Genomic DNA, 14,808 nt, shown 5'->3' with positions numbered 1-14,808 from the left:
ATATATATATATATATATTTCGTACATATTTTATAAATAATGTAAAATATATGTACAAATGTCATTGTGAGATAGATAAATGGCTAATACTCTTGCAGAAAAGCGTATGTTTGTAAACAGCTTGTTTTAGACTTGGGTTTTCTCTTGGCATGGGAACCTTTGAAAACTGTTTAGTAGTATTATCTTTACTCAAAGCGTCTCTCGAATTGAAAAAGAAGAATGTGGTTCTTCCGCTGTGCGCATGTATTGTATATCGAAAGCAAACGAGTGGGCTAAAACAAAATACGTGTTCCGTTTCACGATGCATAGAAGAGAAGCTGCTATCTCGAAACATTCGTGGAAGAGAGGAAAGAAGGCGAGAATAAAGAGGAAGGACAGATCGAGCGAGATGCGTTCCAAATGCCTTCTCTTTTCATCCAAAGAAACTAAAGAGCATCAACGTGCATACCGGAATGTTTTCTAGAATATGGAAAGCATCGAAAGAAGGGAGAAAAGCACAGGAGGCGATACATTCCCGTTAAATCATTCGTAAAATCGTAGGTGTCTCCACCGCACGAAGTGTGAGTTTCCCGATGCGAAAGTGGAAGCATTTCTCCGCACACAACAATCCTTGTATTCCGAAAATTCAACAAGATTGTCCAAAGACACCACTTGCCTGCGAAAAAATAAAAATAAATTTGACAAGATGCGACAAGATTGAGATCTCATGATAAATTGTAGTGTTATTTTTTTTTATTTTCTGTTTACGTGCATAGCAGTGAAGTCTGTGCACCTGAATGTTGCGGTTAAATCATTTGTAAAATCATTGTTAGCACCTTATTTTTAGAATTTTCATTGCTTCCGAGAGATCGATACTGAGCAGAGATATCCTTTAAATTCCTTCCTTCTATGTATATAGCGGAAATCATAAAATTTTCTCACGATGAGAATATGTTATTGAAAATTTTATGATTTTAAAATTGAAAATCATGAAGCTAAAAGTAGATGATGCGCACGCCATTCTTATAATTCCGAAAATTTGTATATTTTACTACTAGTCTTCTTGAATCCACTTAACGCAATCACTGAAAATTATATAAATCCCGGAAATTGTGCTAGTCATTCTCTACACTATGGATAGATATTATACGGTATGGTAAACTCATACTAGTGTATATTCTGGGATAATTGTACTTAATACATATAATAGCCTAGTTACTAAATTAAGGGAAGCTCAACCGGTTGGTCTAGATTAACAAAGTAATTCACGAGTCCCTATGGATTACCAATGACCAGTACTTCGAAATAGCAAAGCTTCTATATAGATTGTTCATCCTCTCGACAATCGACCGATCGGAAATTGATTGATATATGTATAATAATGTATATATATCTACCAATCTATTTGTATAAAATTTGATATCAGTATAGATGATATCGTAGATATCAGAATTTAATTAGGTATTATTATCTATCATATTAATTCCATTTTCGTTTATTATTGTGATATGTACGATATACCTATTTGTATGTAGGATAATTTCGGCAAATACGCCGCGCTGGGATTTACACCGCAGAAGTCAGAAAAAATAAAAGAAGTGGGGGTGATTTTTCCGCAACTACTCTGTTACATGCCTTTATGTTATATTAGTATTGTGTTATGATTTCAGTTTCTTACTGTTAATATTAATGAAATTATTGTGAGTTGAATCGATTTATCATTGTGTTAAGTAGCGCCATCATAAATTATAATCTACATAAAATGATTACTTGTAGGACATGTAAAAGACTTAGTGGTTATTTCGTGATACATGAGTGTAGAGGAATAGTATGTTGTATAACGAAATACAAATACTTTGCTTTTGTATTCTTTGTTTATTGACTTATTTTGTTGACTTGTATAGTCCACCTATTTGGAATATATGGCATTTTTAACAGGCGGGATTTATGCCTAAAGCATACAAAGTGCACAGATTGAATTCAGTGCACTAAACAATAAATACATTACATGAAATATGTACCTCATGTCATAACACTTGTAATACATCTGGGAAAATTGTAATTATTTATTACTTTAATTTTATAAGTTATTGTGTCATTTTACGTCTTATTATTATATTATATGCATTATTTGTAAATTTTTTTATGAGCTATACATATTCCCTCTTCCCCTATGAGTAACCATATATCCCACTCTATGGGATATACGGCAAAAATGCAAGGATTTAAAAAAGTTCATTTTTTAATACGAAATATAAATATTTCAGATTTCTAATATTGTTATCATAATAGTAAACAAAATTTTTGTTAACATAGTTTGTTTACTTTAAACATGTAAATAATACTTAATAAATTAAATTTTTGATAGATGCGGCGTATATACTGGAGTTATCCTATATTTGCTGATAAGACACATTGTAAAAGTGCAGTGTTTAAAATGTTTGCATTTAAAATATTTTTGCAAAACAAACATTTAACATACTTTAATTTTAAACGGTTTAGGTTCCATTTTCAAATAAACTATGTGGTTTACTCTTCTTTTATTGGATAAATGGAAGAGTAAAAGAATAAGAACATAAGAGAATAAGAGAATGAGTTAAAACTTATCGAAAGATGAAACAACTCAGTGTTATCAATGTATCAGTTATAGTGTTTTAAACCCAAATACATAGCGTTTTGTTTATTAAAAAGATTAGGTTTGAAATATCTTATTCGTGCTTGAAAAATGGAGATAAGAATAAATCATTTTAGTATCTTAAAATTAAATACTTCTTTTCTAATGTAAATGTATTCAAAGTAAATTCGAGAAATCGAAACGAGAATAACGATACTGTTATATCCGGAATATGTTGGAGTAATGCAGGAAGAAACTAAAGTAAGAGAATGTTTTCGTGTACAGCTTTATTTTCTCCGGCTTAAAGCAAAGTCAGTCGCTGTATTGAAAGGAATTGCAATTTATCGGAAGTATAACCATCAACTTGCTACCAGCAGCGTGATGGTCGACAATATCTGAACCATAAAAATTACACGTCATCGAACAGGCTTCTTGTTGAAGCTTGTTGATAGATTGTTGTTTTAGTACAAAGATTTTTTCGTATAAATATTACTGATAATAGTTTTTTAAAATATACATTAAAAAATTTATCGAATTATTCTTGGTAAATCAAAAAACTGAAATTTGTGCTATTTAGTTGTAATTTGATTATAAAATTATGTTCACTTTATTAAATAAATCACGTAAATGTGGCGAGATGTTTAAATAAATAACTCTAACTAATCGGTATTTATTTCGAAATTTCCTGATATTCACGGAGCTAGTACATTTTAAATTAATATATCTTTGTTTAAAGTTAAGATAACTGAAGGATTTTCAGAAGATCAAAATTTCAAGCTTAAGCTTACATAACTTAAAATTATGTAAGATTATAAAAAAACATTTGTTATAAACAATTTTTTACAACGTAGTTGAAGATATTTGGATTTATTAGATTCGTGAATATATTGATTAGAGTTAATAAAAAATTAAATATGCTGTAAATAACATAATGAAGAAATCGATAGAAGTTGTTGTGATAAACAATTAAATAAGTTTTATATAATACTATAAAAGAAAATCATATTATTGTCTATAGTACACATACTATTATTCACATCCGATAAAAGTTCTAACAAGATTAATGATGAGAAAGAATACTGTAATATTAAAATTTCAAGAGTAGAATAATTGTTCCGCTTCACGTTCAGGTCTGTTAATTAAGTACGCTTCATCCTTTCGCGGAAATCAAAAAGGTTCCGGGAGACATATTCATTATCTCATGGACCATCGATTTCGACGTTCTCACTTGAGGGAATCCGCGGGCGTCGGTCGGCCAAGTCGGCGACGACCTGGAGTTAACAGCGCGAGTTTAAAAGTGATTTATCTCTGATTTATGGAGGAAAGAGCACGGTACGGAAGCCGAAAGTTTCTCGGCTTCTCGGCGACGAGGCGGAAAGAATTATCGGCCGGGCACAATGGACAGGCGGTGATATCGTTTACACGTCGAATCCCACGGCTGTCCGTTCTGCACGAAGACAAAAAGAATGTCGACTGCCTTCTTCGCCTTTGGGCATGGAAAAAATATCATGGCTCCTGTGTGAACTTGGCGGATTTTCAGAGCGGAGCCCAGCGTAGCCGTTAGGAACGGAAGCGCTGCTGCGCCGAGACCGCCGAGATGATGCAGTTGAATTTTCACAGCGGTAGAAGTTTGTAATGAAAAATTTAATTCGCCGAGGAAATGGAAGTTATTCTCAACAGAATATTTTCGTTATGGCAAACGTTTTACGTTTTTGCTACTGCTTGCAATGTCGCTGTTCGTATTCCATCAAGCCTTTAATATTTTTCACTTCAAGACGTTCTTCTCGCCCCAGACTAGTCCGTTTGCAAATATAGTTCGTATGTACTTTGTATTCCAAAGCTTAATGAAGGAACTTGATGTAAATGTACTGACGTCAATGCAAGTCCTACATTCTTGTTGCTTTAACGTGTGGTATAAACGCAATTTATCTAAAAGCACTTACACATTATTGGCAAGATTCTGCCTCACTAGTTTCCTCTTGGCCGCGCGCGTGCGTTTGCGAAATCCCGCAGTGAAATATTCATGGCGATGGTATTCGCGACTACCAGCAGCGTAATTCCGCGCACGATTCGTGGGACGTCGATTCAAAGTAGAAGAGGTAACCTCGTTTCACGCGGACGAAACTTTTCTCTCCCCGTTTCTAGCGATGTTCCTCCTTCTTTGAGCTGACGTCGAAACGTTACAGGAAACGTGTCGCTCCGTTCCCAAAGGAGTTTCGTCGAGTAGTCGATGTTCAGAAAATATCCGTAAGTTGGTGACGCGAGCAGAAACATTTGTCTAGAATCGTAGTTCGAGAGCCGCATGCAAAAGTTTCATAACATTCATTCGGGACGTGAAATAATAAAATGAGAGAGAATAGTTTATCAAGCGAAAAGATTCACGCTTTGTTGTCTGCGCAACAATTAAGTTCAAAACGGCTTCGTTACGTATAAAACAAGCACTTGTGTGTCTTTCCATTCCTCTCGTGTTCTCGGTTCAATACTACATACAAGAGGATATCACTGATGTGTCTCACATCATGCCATCCTTTTCAGAAACCGGAAGTAGTAGATATCAGCTGGTTGAAATCTGGAGCTGAGAGTTCCAAGTTCCTTGATTGCACGATTCATAACGCTCAGAATTCGAGCGCATTTGCCCGAATCCTCTCTTCTCCTCATCCTTTAATTCTCTTCATGCCGGTCTTGTTCTCAGCTGTCGCGTGATACGACGACGGATCCTTACTTCCGGACGGAGATAGATCGTCCATTATGGTCGAAACTCGAATTTGCGCTATGGAAGATGATCACGAGTGAGGATTATGTCGGATCAAACGGACGTGCGGAGAAACGAATTCTCAACGTACGAACAGCGAGCACCGGAATCTCAACATATAGTAATTTATCATTTTCCAATGTGGAATCATTTATTCCGCAGTGCGAGAAATATTTTAGAACATCTGGAACGTAGTTCCAGCATTTCTACATTAGCAAAGTACCATTTGCCGGTCTTCTTCGTTCGCAATCTCAGATTCGTACTCCTTTTTAAAGAGTTGCAAGCTAGTTGAATGAGAAGTCGCAAGAGCAACGATTTAAAAAATTCCGCGCAAGCTGACGCGAAAGTGGGGGCGACCATGTAAGAAGCACGTCTTCGAGCTCGCCCGGATATAACGGGTTAAATTGAGGGAAAAATTGAACCAGTCCTTATTTCAGTGTGCAATGTTTCGTAATCTGTTAAAATGGGTATATTAAAATAGGGTAATGTACTGCAGTTTAATTTTCTTCCTTCATTTTTGCGTTATGCATTTACCATTTTCATATCTTTGTTCCGCGCTGTCAGTTCCCTTTTCATGACGCGCAGGAAACTCCGTTGAACGTATATACCTGATGTATACGCTATCTACATATGCATCTCTATAAATATATGTCCTTTGAGAGCGAAGCTGAATTTTCACAAGTGTTCTGCAAACAAGATCATAGGAATCTACACACAGCGTTTTCTGAAGTATGACTTCTAAGCAATTTTTTTTTTACGTAAATATATTAATTTATCACGATACATATTTCGTGTCTGCTTTACTACATTGAGAGTTGATTAAAATTCACTTCTGAAGGAATAATAAAAAATTATTGCTTAAATTCTTTCCTGTAGTAAATCGAGTTAGAAATGTCTAATTTTTTTATATAATGGAGTTGAAGTACCAAAATTGATGTGTGTGCAAAATTCTACGGTAGGTTAACGATGAAATAAGAGAAAAAAAATGTTGGAAATGTAATGTATAACTTAGCGACAAATAAGGCTCGCAAACGCTTCTTTGACTAACTGCGCACGAATTTTACCATAGACTTTTCTCAAAAACGAGATTATAATAGTTTAAAAAATTACGATTTTAATGGTCACAAAAAAAAATAGATCAACGGCCATTCTAAAAAGATATTTAAACGTGCATAAACTTACATATAAATTTAATCTCGAAAAGTAAACGATCTAATCTTTTCATTCGATGAAAATGCAGCTCTCTTGATTATTATTGTATGTTCCACACTTTTTTATTAAAATATACAAGTGTATTTTTAATATTTTATTCGAATTAGATATTTGTAATTTTGGGTGGATCCTGGTGAGGCAACTCAAATTTTCGGCACTTTAGTAAGAAATTATCTTAATCGCGGGGATATATTTGCATATATATATATATGTATATATGTTATGAATACGTCATAGATGTAATATAGATACGCAAACTGTCATTTTCTCTGAATAGAACCATAAAACAAGGCGAACGTGTTCCTTATTTGGCTTTAGAACGTGGATGGAGACACGTGCGGCCAATTGAAGTTCCATTTCACAAAAGTTGCTCTGGTAACTTCCTAGCGACCTCCGCTCTCGGACTCAACTCAAGGAGAACCACAGGCTGACGGTAATTGAGGACAAATAGAGAAAATACTTTTGATAGTGGCCGCAACGACGATCATCCCAGTGTTCCGTACGAGCGGTTAGACGTTTCATTAAAGGATATTGCCGTTGCTCAGAAGGAAAGAGGGGGAGGGGGAGGGAGAACTTCTTAAGGGTGAACCGGTTGCATTGCTGTTTGACGACAGGGTTAGTGAACGAGCAAGAAAATAACCCTCTGCCGACAATCGTTGCTTGAGAAATCTTCAGCGCGACATCAATGATTATTAGATCCTTGATGCGGAAGGATGGAATTCCGGAAATGTCAAATCAAGTCAAAGATTAATTGAAATCGACAATTCCGTAATATGATTGCATCAAGCGTAGATATTAATCTTAAAATAAAATACATATTTCATTTTCTTTTTATGATAATATGAACATTGAAACTATTATTTGACATTGTAAAATCATTATACGATCATTCGCGTTTATAATAAAAATCAATTTGTGAATCATATTTATATATTTGTTTTATTAAATTTCGGGTGAAAAGGTCATAATTAGATATATCACTGCTTCGAAAAGAATATTCTCACAAATAAAAAAGAGAAAGAAGTCGAATGCTTGCCTCTTTTCTTTTGCCAGTTCCACTCCGTTACCCGTTCGTGCTGCCAACAGCTGAACATGGAATACAGGTGATGTTAACAAGGTTGTCAGAATATCAGAGCGTTCTTGAAAGTAAAAATAGAAGTAAAAACGCAGAGCATCGTCGTATTTCGCAATGTAATAAACGAATTGATAAGTTAACATTATAAATCGTTTATAATATTATGAATTATTAGAGCGATATTACTTGGATTTCTCATTATTATTTCGACATTCGTTCATTTCGTTAGTCTTTTGTAGGGCAAGTTCGCAAGGTTTTAACGATGTCGTCGTGACAGAGGAGAGAATGGGGTTAGTAGTCTCTAAGAAGCTGAGGCTTTATTAAAGCCTCCTATAATATTAAAGAGGCCAAGAGAGAGTCGGTGTCTCGTACGTGCTTATACTGCACGAATATAATCGCGGTCTTCAGAACGCATCTGGGATATACCGAAATTGTACTTTCTTGTTACATTATGAGATTATATAAAAATATGACGACATTATAATACAGGCGTATATATTACTGTTACACAGACATATAAATTCACAAAGAAATATTATTTTCTCTTAGAATACAAAAAAATGTATTCGTTATAAGCACAACGTGAACGGATAAAATATCAAAGTGTAACATGATGTATGACGTATCTTGATTATACTCGTATTTCGCAAGAAATAATAATTCAATGTGAAACTCGACGATTCAATTTTTTTCTCTCTACGTATAATATCTCGCGGTTTCTTGTATTTCAGTTTCAGGATTTAGGATTATCAACGTCGCTCTGTCTACAGACAATTGATCGTAAACGAAAATATTTTTATTCAATCCCGCTGTTATCTACGCAATCTATTTTGCAAGGATGTTTACTGCAGTTGACTCGTTGCAGTTGTTATGGCGTAAGGTAATCACGCTATCGTATACGTTTTAAACAGGATGTTCTCTCTTGGACGTCGTTATACTTCACGGCAATGTTTCCCTGCGCGAGAAGCGCTTCAGTTACAGTACGAGAGCCGAGTGACCGAGCTGTCGTTTCGTGGTTATGACGTCGTTGCCGTATCGGCGTATATTGCCAGCGAAAGAGACCTGACCCCCCCCCCGGTTTGCGTCAGTTCCGCAGAAGGGATGAATTTTGCGAACGCGGAAAGGGATGTATGGGTAGATGAGGACATTCGGTAGGATGGGTTTACCCGCAGAGCTCGGTTTCAGGTCAAATTAAACATGAAGTTGCGCGATCGTTCCGGCTTGCGTAGAACGTTTCCTTCACAGGAGATCCACACCGAATCATGAATTGAATCGCGCATGCATTCCGCTTTGTGGTGCTGTACGGTATCTGAACGTTTAATTTTATATCACGATTAGAATGAATATGCTGCAAGGTCAGAAATATTAATTAGAAAGGAGACAGCTGCATCTTCATTTCCGCATTCACCAAATGCAGACATGAGCAATTTAACGAGTGTTATGTAGCATGTTATATGGATACCAGTTAATTGAATCGTACGAAACACGTGGGGACGTGATATTAAAATAATGGTTTGATTTGCTTGCTTGTTTCACTAGTTCGCGGTACATTCACGAATTCAGCTAATTAAAACAGTCATACTCATTACATGCTCTATCACAGAATAATCTTTCGTTAATGTACAATTGATTGTGACGTTAACCCACATGGGGAATTCGTGCATTGCTGGAAATTTAATGCGCGTTGCACGGCGTTACGCGTCATCGTTGATACACATCACTACTTTTCTCTCCCCTTGCTACGTTGCCTGCGGTTTACCGCATTGAATGATGATATTAATTAATTGTGGGAATATTAGTATTACCCAACCGTAGACGTGCTCAATTTGTTAAACAAAAGTGGAATCGAGTGCAAATGCAACAATAATACTTGTCGGAATATTGTATTACTGTACAAAACACATATTAAACTACATATGAAAATGAAATTTAATAACTAAAAGATTTTACGTTTTGTATATCTTCGGGAAACGACATTGAAATGAGTTAAGAGTTAAATAACAAGTTAAATTTGATAACATTATATAAAAGTTTTATAACTTTCTGTGTAAATAATAAGTTAATCTATAATAGATAACTATATGAATAAATCGAATAAATAAGGAAAAGATCAAGACACTCAAGACAGTCTTGATCTAAAGATTTAAAGATTAAATCTTGATGTTTAATAATATTTTTTATATGTAAATTCTACATACTAAAGTTGAAATAATATCACAATTAAATTGATTCTTATTTGATTTTTTCATATAGTGATCTAAATTAATAACGTTCCTTTTCATTACTCACTCGTTCTATATAAAATTTGTATAGATATTTCAATGCCAGTAATTATCAATATTGAATAATAGTTTACCAAAAAAATTTTATTCTAGATTTAAATATATCCGATTAAACTACAGAATGTTTTCTGTTAAAATAAGCACTAAATATATATTGTAAAAATTGGAGGATTTCCCTCTAATATAATAAGATATTCTAATTATACAGGCCCACAAAAAAGTACCCTGTGCTGGGATAAAGACTCAGTTATTCTGTATTTTGAGTCGCTGAATACGAATCTAATTAAAATAGGACCATCCAGAGTAAATTTTCAATCTAGGACAAAAAACTTTTTTTTTTTTTATTTTTGAGCCATTTTTTTGCTCTATTTTTGATTGAAAATTTATTCTGGACGATCCTATTTTGATGTCAGATTTGTATTTAGACTTAAAATACATAAAATAGGCCTCCAAAAATAGATCCCAGCTAAGGTACTTTTTTTTGTGGATTCTGTATTATTTAGAATATTCCTCTATTATGGAGTAAAATATATTTTAATCTTTGTGTGCGCGCACACACATGCACACATGCACGCACATACGCATATAATATATACATGATACGTACACTCGCAAAAATTCCAATTTGTACTTGCTCTCAAAACTGATTAGTTCCGGTAAATTGTGTTGAAGCAGCTTTTTCACTTCTTCCATGTTTCATAATGAATAACACTATACAGTGATCGAACATGTTAGAGTTATCTCCTTCTAACTGTTTTCTCCTTCTAACGGAGAAAGAAATATAATTAACTCTAAACTAATGCAGCTACTTCAGGAATAAAAAGCAAATCTTTATTCAAAAAGCTATATCTTGAAGTCTTTAATCTCGAACACGTCAGAACACGAAATATGCGCGGACTTACATGCATGCATAAAGTACGAAGGCTTCTTCTTCTTCTTTGTTTGCCTTTCACCTTCCGAAATTATAAACGGAGGTCAATATAGCCAGAAAATGTAAAAACAAAAGAGTGAAGTATGGATGCGCATCAGGACAAACAGATGGGTTGTCCCAAAACCGTGGGACAGCTATATGTTTCTCAAGTCGGCAACACTTTCAAAAATATACAAAATAAAAACATCCGAGCCGAGACGCATCCGCTGTGGACGAGTGATTTTTCAGAACTGGTAAACCCGAAGGCGAGTATCATTTGTTAACCAAGCACCGAGATTTTAGAATATTTTCTTTCTGATATTATTCTTACCAAGATATGTTTATAAAGGAATATTCTAAATTTTTTAGAATATTCGATTAGAGGATAGTTTTAAAATCGAATTATTCTCAAATACAAAATATGATTTTTTCAGTAATTTGTATCTTAAGGAATAGAAAAAAATAACATAACAATATAAGAAAAAGAATTTAAAGAAGACTAAGACTCCGAGTTGTAAATAACGAGCGAACTTTCAAGGAAATATAGTACTTTATATAATCAATTAGAACTCGAGAATGAGTGAAATGTTAATGGAGTTCAGCTAAGTATAAACTAGAACAAACTAGTATCGAGTCGAACAAACGCATCAACACTCACCATCTCATATCTATTTGTGTCGTAAATCCTTCGATTCTCTCTAGCTGTGTAACTGTGAGACGCGTTCCCGTAATAGATCATCATTTCTACGTTAAATATACTCATACACATATATTTTAATAATGTGTTTATACTTTCGCCTAAGAATGAAAAATGGCGTATGTCTGTTGAGCTTTCGGAAAATTGATGGCATGCGAAAAGGATTGATGTAAAGTGGATTGAAACAAACAGGCTACGACCATAGACGCATAATAAACGATTTTATCATTCATTTACACTTTGCACGCGTTTGCTTCTTTATCTTTCAATGGTCCATCATTTGTAGTTAAGACAAATGCTCCATTTGTCAGTCATTTTCCTTTTTTTCACAATTTCACATTATTCCTCGCCATAAATCTGACAGATGCCGAAGAGGCGCATGAAAGAATCTATCGCAAAGTGGTCATCGTAACCTCTCTGTTGTCTTAAGCAGACCCTTCGGTTGTGGTTCGTCGTTTCTAGCTGCTTCGGAGACTTGGCTTTCATTCTCCTTGACGTTGACGGAGTATTGTTTCCCCGAGCAAGATTTCCTCCGGGTCCACTTGCTGCAGGAGCATGTACAGCGATATGACAAAAAAAAAACGAGATTGTAATGAAATGTCAACTCAATGTTTATCTTCCGCTAGCTTTGTTTGATTGTTTGATATTTGTTTAAGTATTCGATTAACTATACTATATAAAATAATATGATGATCATTTATGAAAAAAAGATTTTAAATATTGCACTGTTAATATTTCAGTACTGCCATTTTTATGCAAAGCATCGGGAGAACATCTCGTATATTTGCTCGTATTTCATATATCTCGTATTTGCATACAATTCACGCCAAATTTGGAAGATAAATGTTAGTTGTTATTCCTCGCTGGTACTGTTTTGTTATAATTGAATGATTAATTGCATCCCCGTTTTCTCTCTCTTTCTCTCTCTCTCTTTCTCTCTCTCTCTCTCTCGCTCGCTTCGCTGAAAGCGTATATTCATCAATGTCTCTCATATCTATAATTACAGTTCTCAATTCAATGATAATGTTAATGTCGGTGATGGTTTTTATTTCATCTTTGAATAATTTGTCAAGCATGTCGGAGAACAATATATTGCTAGATAAGATATGAACAATTTACTCGACAGTAATATAAGCTATTTACCTTTACGCTATCATATAAGTTATTTTAAATATATATTTATATCGAATAACTTAAAAAAAATTAATGATATTTTAATTTATAATGAATGATAAATTTAAGACAATTAGTTTATGTATTAAATCGGAATGTCTAGATATATTAAGTTAGCTTAATAATGTATAATATGTTAAACGTTATTATATAATCGGCTTAATAAACAGATTTTAATATATTTCTTTAGAACGAACTTTATTCCTTTAGAGAACGAATTAGAAATTCACTGATATCTCGCTATTCTTGCTCTGCAGTTTCTGTTCACCTTGCAGATCGTATCTCCGCGATTCCGTGGAATTAATTCGTTAAGAGGTGGGAGGTCGGTCGTCCCACCGTGATAGACGGGGGTTCGTAAATTTTAAAGGTACACCTGGTACACTCTAGCTCAGTAGAGCGGAAGGAAGGAAGGAAGAGAGATGAGTACGACGGGTAAATCCAGCTTCCGGTAGCAGGTCGGCTTCCCTGGCTGGAGTTGATCCTTGAGAATCTCGGTTATTCACTCGTGCTGGGCTGTCGATAACTTGGACAATCTTAACCCCGCCCACTTTCTTTTCTCTTTTACACTTTCACGAACTCGCTCTTGTCCATCATCTCGTTTGTCACGAAGAAGATCTTTGGTTTGGCTTCTTCACACATCTTTCGGATCAGCCTTCTCGTGTTACACCGCTAAATCCAATATCAAGCTGTCGCTTCCTATTTTCTGAGAGGATCTACACATAGCCCTTGCCACTATTGCACTTCTACTACTTTCTTTTCGCTCCTAAGACAAAAGCGATTCAAACGAGGAATTGCTTCGTATAACCGCAACTTGTTGAGTGAAGAGAATTTTTGAAATTAGTGAGCACTTCAGTTTTTAGCAAGTACAATATACAAATATAAACTAAACGTTTCTTCCGCTTATGTGTGCGATTACTTCCTTTTTATATTATGATGTCATTTTATATCATTTTATGTTGCAGGTGACTGGCATCGTAGGCAGAGCGGATGTTCTAGCGTGTATCTTCTTTTTGCTGTCCTTTCTTGCTTATCATGGGTAAGTACTTTAATAACTTAAACTTTTTCGTCTTACTGAAGTTCCAGGTATATAATTTTCTTTAAGATTAACGAATATGGACAATGGAATAATACAAATGGTTTATACTAATTTCTTTCTATTTAAATATGTCTTTACCTGAGAGAGAGAGAGAGAGAGAGAGAGAGAGAGAGAGAGAGAGAGAGAGAGAGAGAGAGTTTTTTTTGAGAGAGAGAGAGAGAGAGAGAGAGAGAGAGAGAGAGAGAGAGAGAGATATTATATACAACAAATATAAATTTCAAAGTTACGCAGAAAATAATTTAATTAAGTAGAAAGAATTCCGTAATCGCCTTACATTATGTTTATATATATATAAAATAAATATTATATATATAAAAGTTGGAATACAGTTGATATACCCTTCTGTAAATTGGAGGAACTTAGGAGCTGCACATACGTCAAGAATGTCGGGCGACACTTAACGTCGCGACGCCAACCTGACGCCAAAACAGCAACCCATTCGTTCTCATGTACATGAAGCCCGAAAATTATAAACTAAACTAATTTACTCTACAAACTACTATTACAGTTACGTGGGATCGTAAATGTGCCCCGGGTTATTCACGATCGATCTTCAGCACAAGAGCTAAGAAGAATGACTCAACGCACAAAACAATTTCAATTATGTTTCTAAAGAGACATTATTCTCGTAATATTCATTTTACGACTTTACGGCAGATATACGTCGCTATTTCTCAGCGTAAGTTTAATTAATCATAAAGAAGCTAAATTGTAAACTTTAAGTAAATTTCATTAATAAACTGTGCAGAAAAGCCTGAATATAACGAAAAATCTGTAAAGACGGACTTGATTGTAAGAGCGTAAAAAGCTTTCGTAGAGGTCGTATTCCAACATAAAAAAGCGTTTGCAGAAGACAAGAAGGTAAAACTCCGTCTGTAGGGCTAGCATCGGGCAGCCAATGGCTGGCGGAAGGGTAAGATGCTTGTCTTCGAACCTAGGAAATTGATTACTCTTGGCTGCCTTTGAGTACTCTTTCTTCTTCGTTTCCTTCTACCTTTGCTTCATCGCCTCACTTTAT

The 14,808-nt window shown here is 34.9% G+C and overlaps 1 protein-coding gene across 1 annotated transcript in view; it reads left to right on the top strand.

Annotated features, from left to right (window-relative positions):
• LOC108691532 (transmembrane and TPR repeat-containing protein 1-like) overlaps window positions 1-14,808 on the top strand; it is a 140,420-nt gene that overhangs the window by 65,909 nt on the left and 59,703 nt on the right. Inside the window, exon 3 of the mRNA XM_018199311.1 lies at window positions 13,657-13,730. Coding sequence (XP_018054800.1) covers window positions 13,657-13,730 — 74 coding nt within the window. The remainder of the gene's footprint in view (window positions 1-13,656; window positions 13,731-14,808) is intronic.

The sequence above is a fragment of the Atta colombica genome, unplaced genomic scaffold (genome assembly GCF_001594045.1).
Source record: "Atta colombica isolate Treedump-2 unplaced genomic scaffold, Acol1.0 scaffold47, whole genome shotgun sequence".
Taxonomy (NCBI): Eukaryota; Metazoa; Arthropoda; class Insecta; order Hymenoptera; family Formicidae; genus Atta; species Atta colombica.
Note: the sequence above shows the minus strand (reverse complement) of the source record. Positions and strands in the feature narration are given on the sequence as shown.